The 18,829-nt window shown below is 34.3% G+C and overlaps 1 protein-coding gene across 3 annotated transcripts in view; it reads left to right on the top strand.

Annotated features, from left to right (window-relative positions):
- ABCA5 (ATP binding cassette subfamily A member 5) overlaps positions 1–13,051 on the top strand; it is a 74,883-nt gene extending 61,832 nt beyond the window's left edge. For all 3 annotated transcript variants that reach the window (XM_066386734.1, XM_066386733.1, XM_066386736.1), the window contains 10 exons: positions 1,461–1,575; positions 1,677–1,768; positions 2,572–2,747; positions 3,116–3,191; positions 3,282–3,376; positions 4,528–4,647; positions 6,695–6,844; positions 7,104–7,183; positions 8,251–8,306; positions 8,797–13,051. In XM_066386734.1, coding sequence (XP_066242831.1) covers positions 1,461–1,575; positions 1,677–1,768; positions 2,572–2,747; positions 3,116–3,191; positions 3,282–3,376; positions 4,528–4,647; positions 6,695–6,844; positions 7,104–7,183; positions 8,251–8,306; positions 8,797–8,904 — 1,068 coding nt within the window. In that variant the 3' untranslated portion in view covers positions 8,905–13,051. The remainder of the gene's footprint in view (positions 1–1,460; positions 1,576–1,676; positions 1,769–2,571; positions 2,748–3,115; positions 3,192–3,281; positions 3,377–4,527; positions 4,648–6,694; positions 6,845–7,103; positions 7,184–8,250; positions 8,307–8,796) is intronic.
- Positions 13,052–18,829: the final 5,778 nt, after the last annotated feature.

Here is an 18,829-nt window from a genome sequence, read left to right as displayed (position 1 = left end):
AGAGAATATCCTGGAAGGATATGCATAAAACTGGCAAGGCCAGATTGGGTGCTGAAATACAGGGGTTGCATGTTTACATTAATTTCATATTGAAAAAATACTTGAATTATATAAAAGTAATATAAAAAATTAAAGTACACAAAAATAAAGTACAAGGTCGGAGAAATTCTACCGTAAGAAAACTTGACTCTGGCCAGGTTGTTCAGTGGGTAGAACGTTGTCCCAGGGCACCAAGGTCACAGGTTTGATTCCCAGTCAGGGCACATATAAGAAGCAACCAATGAATGTACAACTAAGTGTAACAGCCAAGTGGAACAATGAGTTGATGCTTCTTTTTCCCCTCCCTGCTTTCTCTCTCTCTTCCTTCAATTTGTCTCAAATCAGTGGAAAAATTAAAAAAAAATCTAACCTTTTCTTGATTGACTTTTGTTTTTTGAGAGAGAGAGAGAGAGGGACAGACAGGAAGGGAGAGAAATGAGAAGCAACAATTTTGTGTTGTGGCACCTTAGTTGTTCATTGATTGCTTTCTCATAAGTGCCTTGACTGGGGGGCTACAGCAGAGTGACCCCTTGCTTAAGCCAGCAACCTTGGTCTTCAAGCCAGTGACTTTTGGGCTCAAGCCAGCGACCATGGGTCATATCTATGATCCCACGCTCAAGTCAGCAACCCTGCGCTCCAACTGGTGAGCCCACGCTCAAGCCGGCATCCTCATGGTTTCGAACCAGCATTTAGTTCCTAATTCTGTTCTTTATCCACACGTGATTCATTAACATAATAGGATCAAGGCTAAATGAGTATGGGAAATGTTATATATTATATACATTTCTAGAGGGTTTATAATGTGTATAAGCATATCATGAGTTCCGAGAAGTTCTCTGATTGTGCATGCCCTGAAGTTGTAATTAGCTCTATAATTTGGGAAAGACTTTGGATCTAATGGCCTGTAGATGGCAGGCTCTCCCCCTTCCATAGCAAGCCCATTAAGTTTTACAGTGGGATTTCTACTACTTGGCCTATTATTAATATTACTTTGGGGTGGTTTCTGAACTGGTTTAGGAAGCGTAGATTCAGTCAAAACTTTGTAAGCAACACTTTGTAGGGCTCCCTTTGATTCCCTGTCTGCTCACCAGGACTCAGCTGCATGTTAAAACAATACTGTTGACCAACCGGCTGTATCTCTCATGGCACCAGAAACTTCCAGAGTCTTATGGGCTGCCCCACCTCTGCTCTGCTGGGGATGTGCAGCTGTCCCACATCTGCTCCAGCCACCACTGTGTGATTATCTACTCACACTTTAATAAGTCACTATCTCAGTGGCAAACAGATATTTATTTATATAATACCCTTTATTAGCAATATAGTTCTTACGATATGGATGTGAGTTGTGTGCAGCCTTGTTATTTCATAACACGTTTCTGATTTATAACGTTGTTTTTTTTAAATCCTGTTTCCCTTGTTAGAAACCAGCCATTATGGTCAGCAATTTGCATAAAGAATACGATGACAAGAAAGATTTTCTTACAAGAAAATTAAAGAAAGTGGCAACTAAATACATCTCTTTCTGTGTGAAAAAAGGCTGGTATTTAATTTTTTTTTTCTTAAATAATGTTTTCAGAAGAATCATTTCCATTTTAAATCTGATTTACATGTGATGATTTTTCTTTCAATTCCTTTAGGTGAGATCTTGGGACTGTTGGGCCCAAATGGTGCAGGCAAAAGCACAATTATTAATATTCTGGTTGGTGATATTGAACCAACTTCAGGCCAGGTATGATATACAACAGTGTGGGCTATGCTGACTATAATTTGTATTTTTCATTAAAATTTTTTAATGACAGATTTGGACTTTGATGCTAAATATTGTTTTAATATTAAATTTTTAGCATAAAATTTGATTTTTTTGGTTAGCTATAAAAATGTACATAGTAAAATGTTGGTACTTATATGTAGATGACACACATGTATAGTATTTTTGCTTTTATAATTATTACATGGATGGGTGATTTTTCCACCAACTTTATGGAAGACAATAGTATTAACTTTAGGGGGTATGGGAGCTAATCTTGACACTGCCATCAGTCAGTCTTTGATTATAAGAATATCATTTAGCACTTTGTGGAAACTGCACAAAATTGTTCTGGTCTTATCTCCACCTCTCGCCCTTTTTCTCTTCCCACGAAGCACACTGGCTCATTGCTTTCCTGGAAAATGCCAGGCCCACTATTTCCTTTGGGCTTTTGCCTTATTATTTATGTTGACTATTTCTTAACCCTGAAGAAATTCCAATGACCAAATGTGCTTTCCTCTCTGGCTCATCTATCACTTTCCAACGAAGCCCTCGATCATCATCTTAGTTGAAACTGGGGCTTGTTTTCCCAACAGTGCCACATCCCTAACTACTTTTCCCGGCCGGGTCACTAAACTCTTAGCTAGGTAGGTCCTTCCTTCTTCAAAAGGAGTAAAAATCTTACCCTATCTCTAGGAAGGAATTTGAATTGATTCACATGCCACTTCTTTCACAATGTTAATTAAGCAAAAATAATTATATAAAGTTGGTTTGTCTTTCTGTAGGTATTTCTAGGAGATTATTCTTTAGACCCAGCTGAAGATGATGATTCCATTAAGTGTATGGGATACTGTCCTCAGATAAACCCACTGTGGTCAGATATTACATTGCAGGAACATTTTGAAATTTATGGAGCTGTGAAGGGAATGAGTCCAAGTGACATAAAGGAAGTCACAAATGGGTAAAATGTAGAATATTTTTGTTACCTGGAGAAAAGTTTCATATTTTAAAAATTTCATAATAAGCATTTTCATGTATCATAATTTTCATAGAAAATGGTCATTACTTTTTCATATAGTCTTTACTGAATTATAGCTATGAAAACAAAAAGGCAATTTTTCAATTTCTAATTATAGAATAAATTACCTATAATTGTCATGAAACTTATTTTAATTGAAAGTCAGCCTTTTAAATCAAGGAATTAACTTGTTTAAAATGTAAATTGAAGGTCTAAGTAGGAGACTTCAGCTGAGTATTCTAGAAAAAAGAATGTCAGTGTTCACAGATAATGAGTGGTAGTATACTCATATTTTATTATCTGTTTTGCAGAATAACAAATGCACTTGATTTGAAAGAACATCTTCAAAAAAGTATAAAGAAACTACCTGCAGGAATCAAACGAAAGGTACTTTTATTAAACAACATGTATGTTTAGTGCCTGATGCTGTCATGATAAAATTCCTTGTTTTGAATGCCCCTCATTTCTTCCATCTAGTTGTGTTTTGCGCTAAGCATGCTGGGGAACCCTCAGATTACTTTGCTAGATGAACCATCTACAGGTATGGATCCTAAGGCCAAACAGCACATGTGGTGAGTAGAACATTAAAGGCACTTGAGACACATTATACTATATTTTACTTTAGAACAAAAGAATAGTTTACTATAACTAAATATTTTGTATTAGTTACATATGCATATTGACTTTAAATCCTACACAAATAATAAAATATAATTAAAATGAAATATTTTGATTACTAGAGAATCCTGTAAACTTTTTAAACTTTATTATATTTTTCATGAAGTATTATATTAATATATATTTCAGAACAAAAATGAGTATGGAATTATTAAAATAAAGAATATTGCTGTCTGAATAGTTTAAAAAAATTTTTTTCCTAGTCATTTAACATGTAAATTATAGTTTATTCTCATAATATTGTGTTGAAGTTATGTTGGAACTTTCTAGAATTCACAGTGCTAATTAGTTGACTAAACTTACAAACCTAGGTTATGTCTATAGCATGTAAGGTTTGGTTTAGATGCATGTTAAGGTTTTCCTATGATTTTATGACTGTTTTTGTTATAACACGAAAAGGTATCAAAAATTTTTTTTTTGTATTTTTCCGAAGTGAGAAATGGGGGTGGAGGGGAGGGAGGCAGACAAACTCCCACATGTGTCCAACCAGGATCCACCTGGCATGCCCACCAGAGGGCGATGCGTGGCCCCTCTGGGGCATTGCTCTGCTTCAATCAGAGCCATTCTAATGTGCCTGAGGCGGAGGCCATGGAGCTGTCCTCAGCGCCTGGGCCAACTTTGCTCCATTGGAGCCCTGGCTGCGGGAGGGGAAGAGAGAGACAGAGAGGAAGGAGAGGGGGAAGGGTGGAGAAGCAGATGGGCACTTCTCCTGTGTGCCCTGGCTGGGAATCGAACTCGAAACTTCCACACGCTGGACCAATGCTCTACCACTGAGCCAACTAGCCAGGGCAAGGCATCAGTTTTTATAATTCATTTTTTAAAGCATAGAAACATTTGAAACTATGAAATTCCTATTTGACAAGCTTTTAAGAAAAGGCAAATAAATTAAAATAGAAAAATCATAGTTGGGTAGAACAGAATAACTACAGCAATGGAAATTTGATATTTTAATTACCCTAATTAACCAAATAGTTGGATTTTTTAAAAACCCAGGTATTTTCATGAACATTTAGATCATTTTCTCTCTTTATTTTATGTTTTGTAGGCGAGCAATTAGAACTGCATTTAAAAACAAAAAGCGGGCTGCTCTTCTGACCACTCATTATATGGAGGAAGCAGAGGCTGTCTGTGACCGAGTGGCTATCGTGGTATCTGGACAATTAAGGTAGATGTCCGAACACTCATTTGGGGGATGGGAGATGGCAATTTTAAATGTCATGATGTAAAAACACGTACTAAGTTAAATGGTAAAAAAATTTTTCTTGAGTTTTGAAATCAGTTTGCTTTCTATAGATTACTCAGAAATGTGTAATTTTTTTTACCAAAGTATGGCTAGCTACTTTGCATTTGGAATTGGCTTAATCAACAATTTGGATTATTTCAAGTATGATATATTTTTTTAAATTGATGGGCAATATATTGGATCATAACCCAAAGTATAAAATAAATATACATGAATTCATACTTATATAAATGATGGAATAAATAAGTTGGGGTCTCTGGCCGGGTGCTCGGTGAATGAAGCACTGTTCTGGCACACCGATGTCACAGGTTTGATCCCTGGTCAGCGCGTATAGAAGCAACCCATGAGCACACAACTAAGTGGAACAGTGAATTGCTGCTTCTTCCTCCCTCCCTCCCTCTTTCTATCTCTCCCTCCCTCCCTCCCTCTTTCTCTCTCTCCCTCCCTCCCTCTTTCTCTCCCTCCCTCCCTCCCTTCATCCTTCTCTCTCCCTCTCCCTCCCTCCCTTCCTCACCCCTTCTTTCCCTTCTCCCTCCTCTCTGCTCCCCTTCCCTCTGAAATCAAGGGGGCGGGGGACTTAAAAGTAAATAAATAAATAAATAAGAGAGAAGAGGCAAATCTTCCTCTTTCTTACAGAAAAATTTCAAATAAATATGTAGCTACAACTTCCTCTAGGAGGGGAGCTTAATCCCTTAGCTCCCAAATGTGATCAGGATTTAGCCAGTCTTTTCTAATGTACTTGGAAAGGGGAGGCTGGTGACTTTGCAGTGGAGACACCTGATAATGACTACTACCTCAACCAAACAGTTTTGTATCGGAACAGCGAGAAACAGACGTTTTGCCACACAATTAAGTAGCCAAATTAAGGAGTCTTTATTTTAAAGCTGGTGACCACACGGAGACCTAAGTCATCCAAATCATGTGGCCCCGAACACATTTTGGGGCTAGCTTTTAAAGACAAAATCTCATACTGGTTGGGGTGGGAAGGAGGGGGTGCTCAGCGAAGCGTGGTACAAAATTAGTAAAACGTATTCATTAATCTCGCTAGTAAGCTCATTAAATCTTACTGTCCTGCTACAATGTTTATCTATAGGATTGATTTAAGGAAAAAAAAATATTTCTACACATTAAGACTATAAACTTTGAAGATGATAACACAGTAGTGATAAATGTTTCGTATGTCTAACAAAAACATTTCTGAATATTCTAGAATTTACGACCCACCCCTGACATGTCTGCAATTTGGCGAAACTAAATTGAAGGCTGGGGGTAGGGAGTTTTAGACCTAAGTAAGTCCTGTGGTCACTTAGAGTGTAAGATGGAAGAGAAGCTAAATGAAGCTATTTATGCTAAAGAGTTTAAACTTTTTAAAGTCACCTATTGCTAAAAGCCTTTTTTTCTATATTTCACCAGTGGCATGTGGGTATCACATATCACCTGATATGATGTGGTAGAAAGGGTACTTCATTCAACTCTGTGCTATTTTCTCCAAAAAACCATAATCCTAGTCTAATCATGAGAAAAATATCAGACTACTCCAAATTAAGGGGCATTCTACTAAAACACTTGACCAGTTCTTTTCAAAACTTTCTAAAGTCATAAAAAAGGAGGAAACAGGAAGAAACTGTACAGACCAGTGGAGACTAAGGACGCCTGACAACTAAGTGTAATGTGGTATCCTGGGTAGATCCTGGAACGAAACAAGGACATTCATTAGTTGCAAAACTGGTGAAATTCCAATAAAGTCAAATAAAGGTAATGGTAACATACAGTGCTGGTTTCCTAATTTGGATAAGTGTGCTGGAAATATAAGATGGTAATATTGGGGACATTTGCCCTGTCTGGGTAGCTAAGTTCATCAGGGTGTCACTCATAAACATTTTATTTAAATCATTCTTTAGCTGGGAAATTAGTTTTTGAAACTGTCGAGTAATTTTATATCTGAACCTTCTTTTAAAAATTACTACAGATGTATTGGGACAGTCCAACATCTAAAGAGTAAATTTGGAAAAGGTTACTTTTTGGAAATTAAATTAAAGGACTGGATAGAAAACTTAGAAGTAGACCGCCTTCAAAGAGAAATTCAGTATATTTTCCCAAATGCAACCCGTCAGGAAAGGTAAAGATTTTAAAAATTTAATTATATTCTTTGAAGAATAATCATAAAAAAATTGTTGCTGTGTTAAGAATTGGGGGTGTCTTTATAGTTACCAATTGGATTAATGTAGTCTAATGTAGCTAATGGAGTTTTGTATCTAATTTAGTATTAGATACTATTTAAACTTTTTAAACGTTCTTATTTAATAGTAATGATAGTTATTGTACATGGAAAAAAATTTAAGATTTCAAATTTTTTTCTATATTTTATCTATTTTCAGTTTTTCTTCAATTATGGCTTTTAAAATTCCTAAGGAAGATGTTCAGTCCCTTTCACAATCTTTTTCTAAGCTAGAAGGAGGTAAGCAGTGTTTGAAGAATATGGTAAAGTAGCTTTCAAATTATAAAAGAATTTTATTTAAAAAGTTTAAAAAATAAAAAGTTTAGAAATTTTGACTCAGTGTATTGTAGAAACTGATAAATAGGAAGGTAATCTTTTATTAATCTGATATAGGTAAAGACTAATATTGTTGGGAATTGGGTAGATTACCTATATTATAATGTAAAACCTTTTACTATTTTGGTAGGCATAACTACAGTTTCTCTCATCGCGTCTGTGTTAAAACTGTTTAATTAGTCCTCACTAGTTCAGTCTGGAAGTGAGGGCACTGAGTTTCTTGAATCCTTTCTTCATATTGGACTATGGTTAGTTAGCAAGAGTTAAGCCGCATCAGTAGAGAGGAAAGGAAAATTCATAGCGCAGGAGGGTGAGTATTCCGAAAAGCTTTAAAGAAACTTAATTGAATCTTGGCATTTTAAAAATAAATGGTAGGTAGGTTAAAGAGGGAGTTAAGCTCTTGGATGGAGCATGTATTCAGATGCAGATTATTTTATGGTGTTTATAACTATGAAACACCTATATTTCCTGATTAAAGAGAACACCTGAACTACTTAGGGAGGATTAAATTAAAAGAATGAATAGAAAACCAGAAAATTTGGCATTAGATTGCAAAAGTACCTGAAATAAATATAATAAAGTGTATGGACATATGAATGCTTTGAGAAGTCTAGTGCAAGAAGTCAAGAACAGGCTTTTGGAATTGAGGAATGGGAGAGAGCAGAAATCAAAAGAAATGAAAAAAGGAAGAATGAGGAATAAGATAAAGGAACGAGGAGATGCTTCAAAAAGAGGCAAGTAATATTAAGTATATTGTGCTTGGAGGAGACCGTGAGAATGTGGAGGTGGGGAAGAGAAACAAGACGAGATGAGGGGATAGAGGAGAATAACGTATTTTGGTAGCTTCAAATTTAAATGAGTTGATTACAGAGGGGTTTTTTAAGATAAATTGTTAGCCAGTTAGTAGTTACTTAATAATTTTTATTCTTTAAAATATTAATATGTAAAATATTGTTTTCATATTTTAATAGCTAAACATACTTTTGCCATTGAAGAATATAGCTTTTCTCAAGCAACACTGGAACAGGTACTTTAAAGTTAAATTTTAAAAAATTTGTTTTAGAATAGAGTGTATAATAGCTAATTGTCTAGATTTATATTGGAAAGGGAGGGAGTTTGTGAACCAGAGACAAATCCTTATACATTATTCCTAAACTTTGTGTAATTTTAAACAACTCTATGTTCTCCATCTGTTTTGAATAGCTCAACTTTTAGTAAAGTAGTAGGTCATGATGATGGTATTTTATATTAGCACATCAATTTACATTGCTTAAATATTTGTTATTTTTTATGATAGTGCTACTTAAATATAGTAATTAAAATAATCCATTAGTTCTCCAAAATATTTATCTTTGTGGATTAATGGAGATTATTCTGTTTAAATATCTTAGTAATAAATCTCATGATACTTGAATTGTTAATATAATTAGATATAGCCTTACACTCTTTCTGATTTAGTTAAAAAGTCTTTGAGGTAATTGAGATACAGAATACTGCATTTATTTATTTTCATTTAGGTTCTTATTGAACTCACGAAAGAACAAGAGGACGAAGACAATAGCTGTGGAACTTTGAACAACACACTGTGGTGGGAAAGAACACAGGAAGACAGAGTAGTGTTTTGAATTTATATTGCTCAGTCTGCCTACTGAATTTCTTTTTCATTTTATTTTAACTTTGGTTTAAAAATATATTATTTGAATGGTAACTGAGGAAGAATGAAAGCATTTGGAATTTTTTTAAGTTTCTTATAAAAGCTGTGGTTGTATGTTTTTCTTTTCAAATAAAACATGTATAATTAATTGAAGCTGCATGTTTATATCTGAAGTATATTGAACTGTAGTCTGTATGTGAAATTTAATAATGACTTTTGTACCTTTCAACAACAGTGCTTCTAAATTTACGACTTAAAGATACAGTGATAATTTTATTTTAAGCAATTATCTTTATTTTTAGTTTATATAATCTTGTTAAATAAGTATGTCCCAAAGTAAATAAAAAACAAACACATAAATAATACATAGAAAAAAGACATAAATCAAAAGTTTCTTGCTTCTCCTTTTCAGTATCTAAAAGAAACTTTGAAAGTTGGCATCCTAAAAGCTAAACAATCTCATTGCAGATAGAAGTTTGTGGGAAGTGACACCCACTCATGAATCATAATAAATGACACCTGTTCTGTTAGGTGATTTTAGACATAGCTAACTTATGCATTTGATGTTCCATTTCTTTTGTTTGCAGTAAAATTTATACATATATAATATCACTCTGAGTTGAAGTAAGGTTATGGTTAGTGTAATCTCACAGAATACAGTTGACTCTTGAACAGTGTGGGAGTTAACAGTGCTGACACCATCCCCACCATGCAGCTGAAAATTTGTGTGTAAATTTTGAATCCTCAAAAAAACTAAGAGCCTACTGTTGACTGGAAGCCTTACTAATAACATTAACAGTCATTTAATATATGTTTTATGTTATATGTATTATATACTGTATTCTTAAAAATAAATTAAGCTAGAGAAAAGAAACTGTTATTTAGAAAATCATAAGGAAGAGTCCTGGCCAGGTGGCTTAGTGGATAAAGCATTGTCCAGGTGCGCAAAGATAGTGAATTGAATCCCCAGTCAGGGCACGTACAGGGGCAATCAGTGAGTGCACAACTGAATGGAACAACTAAATGGAACAGCAGAGTTGATGCTTCTCCCCCCTACCCCATCTCCCTCCTCTCTCTCTCAGATCAATGGAATGGTTTAAAAAAAGAATAAAAGAAAATCATAAGGAAGAGAAAATTCATTTATAGTACTGTATGTATGTATTGAAAAAAAATCTGCATAGATGTGGACCTGGTGCAGTTCAAACCCATGTTGTTCAAGGGTCAACCATACTTCCTTGTAGAACCCACATATGGACTATAGGTAATATATACTATAAATAATACTAATTGATACTATATTTCAGCTAGGTGAATGAAAATATTAACTTTGAGAAAGTAAATATATTGGGAGTGTGGTAATGGCAAAACCAGACAAATATGGTACTGAATTACTTTAAATAGCCAAACCCTTTAATGAAATCGTTACCTATTTAAAATAGACAAAACTTAATGAACTTTTAGCTCTACTATGTAATAAAGTATCTGTGATCTTAGACTCTAGCAGCTGATTTAAAATAGTATTCTTTCTGGTCTCAGTGTAAAGGATAAGACTGATACATTCCCCCTGTCTCCTCATTGCTTTGGTAACTGCTGTCCACATTCTTAAAGATGCCCACTTTACCAGCTGTCTCAGCGGTCTTCTAACTTGACATAGGGTGCTGAACAAACCATACAGTATACAGATCCTGTATTATACAACTCTATACCTGAAATTATATAATTTTAGCAATATCACCCTAATATATTCAATTAAAAATAATCTAAATGAGCTGTCTTACAGTTTCTGCTTGGATTTTACAACCCACAGCTAAGTTATTTCTCCTTGTAAGATTTAGTTGGCACTAGTTTTTAATCTTTTATTATTAAGTGACAGTCATTCGCCCCATGATATCAGACTTTTATATTCTTCATCTGAGGGTCTTACCTTTAGGTCTTTAGTACCAAACTTAAGTGTACTGCATGATAATTCCAGACACATTTGAAAGAAAATCTTCACCTTTGTAGATAAATTAATAAATAACACATTGCATTTTCTAAATAAGTCATTGCTAAATGATGTCATAAATTTAAAGAGCTATCTTTTAGTATCTAATAGTCATATAAATACCCAGGGTCTTCTCTTTTGGGATATGTTTTTGTAGCTGTGTATTACTTTGAACACTTAAACTTGATGTAAACAATAAAACTATCTGTAGTTTACTAGGGCGCTGACTAAATAGATATTTTTTTTAACCTAACCATACTGAGAGAGATGTATTATTTTAAAGTAGAGCTTGACTAAAATAGACCTTGACCTCCTTTTGTGCATTGAGTTGGTCATGTTCACTTTAAATTTGTGAATGTATGAACAGTGAAGTGAAGTTTTTTTCCTACAATGTAAAAGTTAAGATTATGCTGACTAGTTCTAATCATGTTCTTTTCGAGTATGTTCAGTTTCTTTACTACTATTGTGCATTTTAAAATAAGGTATTTGAATTTTTTTTTTTTAGTTTTTACATACTTAGAGTTAATTATTATTATTTTTATTAAGTGAGAGGTGGGGAGGTAGAGACAGACTCCTGCATGCACCCCAAACAAGATCTACCTGGCTAGCCACCTACCAGGGGATGCTCTGCTTATCTGGGGCTGCTGCTCCGTTGCTTGGCAACCAAACTATTTTAGCATCTGAGGCCAGGCCATGGAGCCATTCTCAGTACCTGGAGCCAACTTGCTTGAACCATTCAAGCCCTTGCTGAGGGAAGAAAAGACAGGGGTGGGGAGGATTGAGAAGCAGATGGTCACTCCTGTGTGCCCTGACTGGGAATTGAAACTGAGACTCCCACATGCTGGGCCAACGCTCTACTGCTGAGCTAACCAGCCAGGGCCTAGAGTGAATATTTTGATCATAAATTAAATTACTTATAGGAATTTCTGTTCTCTTTTTCACAGTAATAGATTTTTTCCTATTCAGAAGACAGAAAGTCAAATATGACATCTATGTTTATTTACAGTGTACTGTTCATGTTAATGAAGATATATTTACTTTAAAATGTCTTAAATTACAAAACTTTTTTCTATAGCAACACAAATAAATATAAATGCATATGTTAGGCAAAAATTGGGAAAAAATCACCTAGTTTATATTTTCTATCCATGATCTATTTTAAAAGTAGAGTAAAGGCAGAAGTTTACTGAGTGACTAGTTACTAACAAATAAGACAACCTCTGCCTGCAGCACTTAGGAATCAAGCAGTTGGTGACAATTAAAAACATAATTAGGTGTATATTTTGGACTTTTAATTTTTTTTCAGTTTTTTGTAAAAGGCTGTAGATTCTCTTTCTTTAAATTGACACAAACTACCTTAAACCAATATTTTTATTTTAATTATTAAAATACTTTAGAATTAGTTAATTTAACAGACATATTAATGACTATGTTTCAAGTAATGAGTTCTTTGGATAGGAGGATGGCTATCAATTTTGGCCCTGTAAGATCTTATAGTCTAGTAGAAGGAAGATAGATCCTTATATAACTAACTAGAATATAACATGACAAGTACATTGCTAGTGGTTCTAACACTTATTGGGACACAATTCTTAGAGTGGTTGTTATCATTGTTTTTTTTTGTCCTGTTGGTTGTACAATATTTCATCTTGATTGTACTGGGAATTTGATGAAATATACTGTATTTTTATGTAATCATAAATAGGCATTATTTTAAAAGTATAAATGCTTAATGTATTTTTTATATTGCCAACATTGACTTTTTAAAATTTTCTTTTCTGAAAGAACATATAACAAAATGAAAGAATTTATTCTTGGGTGGAAATTTTTATATCAGCTATTCTTATAAGGTACTAGTTGTTTTTTATTCATAACATGTTGTATGTAATTCTTAATGCTGTCATTTAAGAAAAATATTAATTATTAGTAGTAATCTATAAGAACTAATAACTTAGGACAACCTTTCATGTGGTATACTGAAATGAGTTCTTCATTATTTAGTATTGATAAATGGAAATGAGTGGCTCATATTAAAAATGAAGAAAAAACCTGGCCCTATAATTGTGAGTAGTTTTATTTTCGAGTACAGAATAATGTGCTTATTCAACATAATAAATTATTTCCAAAAATTTAATACTACTATGTACTTACCAATTTTCTTAGAATTTCAAATAAATTTGATTTTCTCAAATACTTAGGCAGTAACTGTGTATGGTGTCAGATGGGTACTAAATATTGAATTGATTACTTTGTGAGGTATATAAATGTCTCATCACTGTTGTACACCTGAAACTAATATAATGTATGTCAACTGTAATTGAATAATAAATTATAAAAAATATTTTAATTAAAGAATAGCTTCTTCCCAAGCATCTAAGCAACTCTTGCAAATCTAATTAATCGCTCTTTAAATTAAACAAATCAGTTTTTTAATAATTTCAACCATCTTCAAAATAGGCAACATACAGAAAACTAAATGTTAGAATGCTTTGCTACCATACCACACTTGCATAAATACAGGATGCCCCAAAACTATCAATACAATAATTTGAACTAAATTTTTTTGGTGTTTTACATTTCCGTATTTCTTTACTAGGGTTACACATTTATCAATTAAAGGGCCATCTTGGGTCACAAAAGTTTATGTTTTGGTAACTTGAGACTAAGAAACAAGTGCTGGTTAGGTTGCTCAGTTATGATTAGAATTGATTAAGGGCTTTCTGACATAACTGAATGGTAATATAAGCATAAACCCAGATCTACCTTCAAGGAGTAAGCTAGTAGCTGTTCAGGTAAGTGGCCCTTCTTTTATGTTGGAGTTTTGACCTTCTGAGCTTTCAACTGGGACTTAGAACCAAGTTTTAGATTTTTAAATCCCAGTATTTTTCTTTTCACTTTTTATTGTTAGGTTTCATCTAAATTTATGACCATATGATTTTCTAAGTTCTGTTGTCACCTGTTCAAGACACTACCAAATGTAGATCTCAGACTCTTAGCCCTCTTAACTATTTCACTGCACCATATTGGAGATTAAAATCTCTAAAATTATGAACATAAATTTTTTAAAAAATTTCATTACTAAGTATTTGTATGTATTATAGTTTGATTTTAGTTTTTAATTTTTTTCTCACCTATTAAAATAAATGTTATCATTAGTATCTGAGTTTGGAACCAGGTTAAATATTTGGTGTTTTCCAGTTCATGGACTTTTACCTCTCGTAAGGAATGACTGGCAGAAGAAGAAGACAAATGTGACTAACGGCAAAGGAGGGAATGCGGCTGAAGTCAAAGGAAATGCTTATTTCCGTAGTGTTAGTGAAAACTCAGAGTGCTTCACCATTTCTCAGTCTTGCATTTTCATAAATAGTTGTTAACTTGTGCATTCATCCCAAGAAATCTATTAGCATTACAGTAAGAATCATGTAATAAGGTTTTCAAGGTTGATAAATGGGATTTATTTACAATTCTAAGAATGTCCAATTTATTTGTAGCTGAAAAGGTAACCATTAAAGTCCTGTCCATCTAGTCTAAATTATAAAATATTAAAATGGGTATTAGATATTGTTTTGATTAGCATAATTTTCATAGTGGCTAAGAGGGAAGGGACTTGGAATCCAGACATTCTTCTGAACTCATTCGTTGGATCTGTTTTTATTTGAGTACCTGCTAATAACTTCATCTTTTAACCTCACTTTTCAAATCTGTAAGAGTTGTAAATATTGTACCAGCTTCATGTTTTTTTTTCTGAGTCTTCAATGAAGTGATTTATTTATTTTAAACCCTTGGCAGACTTTCCAGCACAGAGGAATCAGTACAAGTACCATTTAACTGACATGCAGTTAAGGCTTAGATGAAGCACTTAGTTATGATTTCTGAGATGATTGATCCTTATTTTCCTTCTCTCTGTTAAATTTTCTTTCTTTTTAATCTCTATTTTGGGCTGTCTGGAATTTCTAATCATTAAAAGCTAATATAGACTTATCCAATACTGTGGGAGTTTTTTCCCCTTTTGAATCTGATCACTTTTTAAATATGCCAGAGAGAGCAATCAACAGATGTCATGTGTTGCACTTAGCGAAACATCCATAACTCCACACTCTCTGCGGAGTAACTGGAGAAGACATGGAAAAGAAATTTATCAAGCAAAGAATGTGTGGCTAGCTTTTTACAGAGTACATGGCCTGTTTTCAGAAGCCAAACTGAATAAAATGTTTTAAAAGAGGCAAATATTTGTAGGAGAGTCCTTGAAGAATTATTAGCTGTTGTGGACAAAAAGAAACCAGTGAATTAAAGGTACTTCTAAGTTCCTCACACTTATTTTCCTGACAGTAAGTGAAATTTTTACCTTTCACTTTGCTTGAGGTAATTAAGGCATAAAGTATATAGCCAATGCCAAGCATCTTAATTGACATTGTTAAAATATTATTGTTCTGATATTTCTAAATTATTATATGTTTTATATTGTAGACCTGATGAGGGATTTAATTTTTTGAACTTGATGTATTGTTTAGTTTAGTATGGTAGCAAAATGGAAGATAGACTCACAAATGTGTTTAAACATTATCAATTTTTTTGTCATTTACACTTCCAGATTCTACAAATCAATTACTGTAGTCATATTAGCTAACCTGTTCTTGGTTTTCATCTGTAGGTTTCTTAAATACTTCATGAAAGGGGACCGTGAATGTAAAGAGGAAAAATTAGCTCTTTGAGATTCTAAGAATGAGTATAATGTTATTTAACTTTCCTTTACTCACTGGTTAACTGGATATTAAATAAGCACATGAGGCCCTGGCCGGTTGGCTCAGTGGTAGAGCATTGGCCTGGTCTGCAGGAGTCCCGGGTTCGATTCCTGGCCAGGGCACACAGGAGAAGTGCCCATCTGCTTCTCCACCCCTCCCCCTCTCATTCCTCTGTGTCTCTCTCTTCCCCTCCAGCAGCCAAGGCTCCATTGGAGCAAAGTTGGCCTGGGTGCTGAGGATGGCTCCATGGCCTCTGCCTCAGGTGCTAGAATGGCCCTGGTTGCAACAGAGCAACACCCCGGATGGGCAGAGTATCACCCCCTGGTGGGCGTGCTGGGTGGATCCCGGTTGGGCGCCTGTGGGAGTCTGACTGCCTCCCCGTTTCCAACTTCAGAAAAATAATAAATAAATAAATAAACACATGAAAGAACGTTATCCAATGTACACACTGCTTGTGGGCACATCTTTGATTTAATAAAAGCTAGAGATGATTTTATTCCTGTTACACCATCTTTTTTTAACTATAAGAGCAAAGTTTCTTTGTTTTGTTTTTTAATTCTGAGCATTACTAACACCTTTACTGGTTTACTTCAGATTATTGTAATATTAAGATTTGGCTGCAAAGAAGCCTCTTTGAGACAAGGAGAATGACCTCCCAGACCATTACTCTCATGGCTCCCATAGCCATAAGAACCTAGAAATAAATACCAGTTGATAGGACATTTTACATTCATTAATACATTATACTCTAAAAAAAAACCCAATTGACTGTGTTACAACAATGTCAAATAAGGCATTAAATTAGTACCTCCTAAACTATGTTTTCAAAGTGTTGAGAAGCTTTTTGGTAACTGACCTTTTTTTTGGTCATTTTCTCTCCTAGTTATTGCTGAACAGTATTTACCCTCTCTTTCAATGAATTGGAAAGAATAATTAAAAAGATAAGTGTGTTTCAACAAACTCAGGCCCTTCTGTTGAAGAATTTTCTTAAAAAATGAAAAGCTTATTGGTATGGTTCACAACATATATTTTTCCATATTTATTGATATGGAAAAATCAATAAATCCCAAACTCTGTCCCATCTGGCAACCATCAATTTGTTCTTTGAGTTGTTTGTATATTTTGTCTTTTAGATTCCACATATAAGTGACATCATATGACCTTTGTCTTTCTCTGACTTAATTAGCATATTACCCTTTAGGTCCATCTATTTCTGAATTTTGTTATCAATTCTTTATTTCTGTAGATTAAAATTTTGTTTTGCTCTTTAATTTTTAATTATTTTGATAGCCAAGGTAATAGGTACCCTAAAAAATAAGCAACACAACTTTGTATGACGCAAGAACATTAGAGCCTTGGCTACTTTCATCCTTGCCATTACTTCCTCCCTCACCATACCTCCCATTTAACTGCGTATGTTTTTAGAATATGTACACACACATTCATGGTGATCACACATAAAAACATTAATGTTTGTATATAGGCACATGAATTCTCTGTTTCTTTACTAAATTAAAGTCTTGCTAAAAATTCAATTTGGTTGTTAAAAATACCGTATTTCCCCATATATAAGATGTACCTTAATTTTAGGGCCCGAAATGTGAAAAACAATGTTATATAAAGTTATTGGACTCAAGTTTTATTCATCATAAAATTCATGCAACTAATCACTGTCAAAACTCTGATCCATTAGCTTGTCCTCATCTGTGTCTGATGACAAATCACTGGTTTCAACAATGAGCGCAAAAACAAGCGCGAAAAAGCGGGAAATGAAAGTAAAAAAAAAATACAACTATTGTATAAGATGCACCCAGCTTTTAGACCCCAATTAAAAAAAAAAAATGGTGCGTCTTATACATGGGGAAATATGGTGTATCATTCACATCTTTTGACATGTTTACATTGAATTGAAGACAATAGGTACCTTTAACTGAGAGGTACCTATTTAGGGATAGTCTAACAGCAATAATTTTATGTTAAACCCAAACAATTGCAACTTGGTTTTGTAATAAGTTTATATGATTATATTTTTACACATGTAGAAAGGACAATTATTGGGACTCCTGATGAGGAAACCATGGATACAGTACTTCCAAAATGCCACTTTGATGTGGGAGTTGTGTTTAATGATACTTTTTCCTATAGGCTGAAGTTTTTCATCAGAGATACAGAATTGGAAGTACAAAAGAACACTTAATACTCTGGTAAATATATGAGAATTGATTCTAAGCTGTTTTGCTATTTCATCAAATCTCCAGTTGGGAGTGACTGATAGAAAACTTAATAAAATCAAGTAAAGAAGTAATATACTTTTTATTCCTGAACTTGACCAGTCTTTACTGATGAGCCTCATTATTTTTTTTTTAATAAATTTTTATTAATGGTAATGGGATGACATTAATAAATCAGGGTACATATATTCAAAGAAAACATGTCTAGGTTATTTTGTCATTAAATTATGTTGCATACCCCTCGCCCAAAGTCAGATTGTCGTTCGCCACCCTCTATCTAGTTCTCTGTGCCCCTCCCCCTCCCCCTAACTCTCCCCCTGTCCTCCCTCCCCCCACCCCTGGTAACCACCACACTCTTGTCCATGTCTCTTAGTCTCATTTTTATGTTCCACCAATGTATGGAATCATGTAGTTCTTGTTTTTTTCTGATTTACTTATTTCACTCCTTATAATGTTATCAAGATCCCACCATTTTGCTGTAAATGATCTGATGTCATCATTTCTTATGGCTGAGTAGTATTCCATAGTGTATATGTGCCACATCTTCTTTATCCAGTCTTCTATTGAAGGGCTTTTTGGTTGTTTCCATGTCTTGGCCACTGTGAACAGTGCTGCAATGAACATGGGGCTACATGTGTCTTCACGTATCAATGTTTCTGAAGTTTTGGGGTATATACCCAGTAGAGGGATTGCTGGGTCATAAAGTAGTTCTATTTGCAGTTTTTTGAGGAACCACCATACTTTCCTCCATAATGGTTGTACTACTTTACAGTCCCACCAACAGTGAATGAGGGTTCCTTTTTCTCCACAGCCTCTCCAACATTTGCTATTACCCGTCTTGTTGATAATAGCTAATCTAACAGGGGTGAGGTGGTATCTCATTGTAGTTTTGATTTGCATTTCCCTAATAACTAATGAAGCTGAGCATCTTTTCATATA

This window comes from Saccopteryx leptura, chromosome 5 (genome assembly GCF_036850995.1).
Source record: "Saccopteryx leptura isolate mSacLep1 chromosome 5, mSacLep1_pri_phased_curated, whole genome shotgun sequence".
NCBI lineage: Eukaryota > Metazoa > Chordata > Mammalia > Chiroptera > Emballonuridae > Saccopteryx > Saccopteryx leptura.
This window is presented reverse-complemented; position numbering and strand designations above follow the sequence as displayed.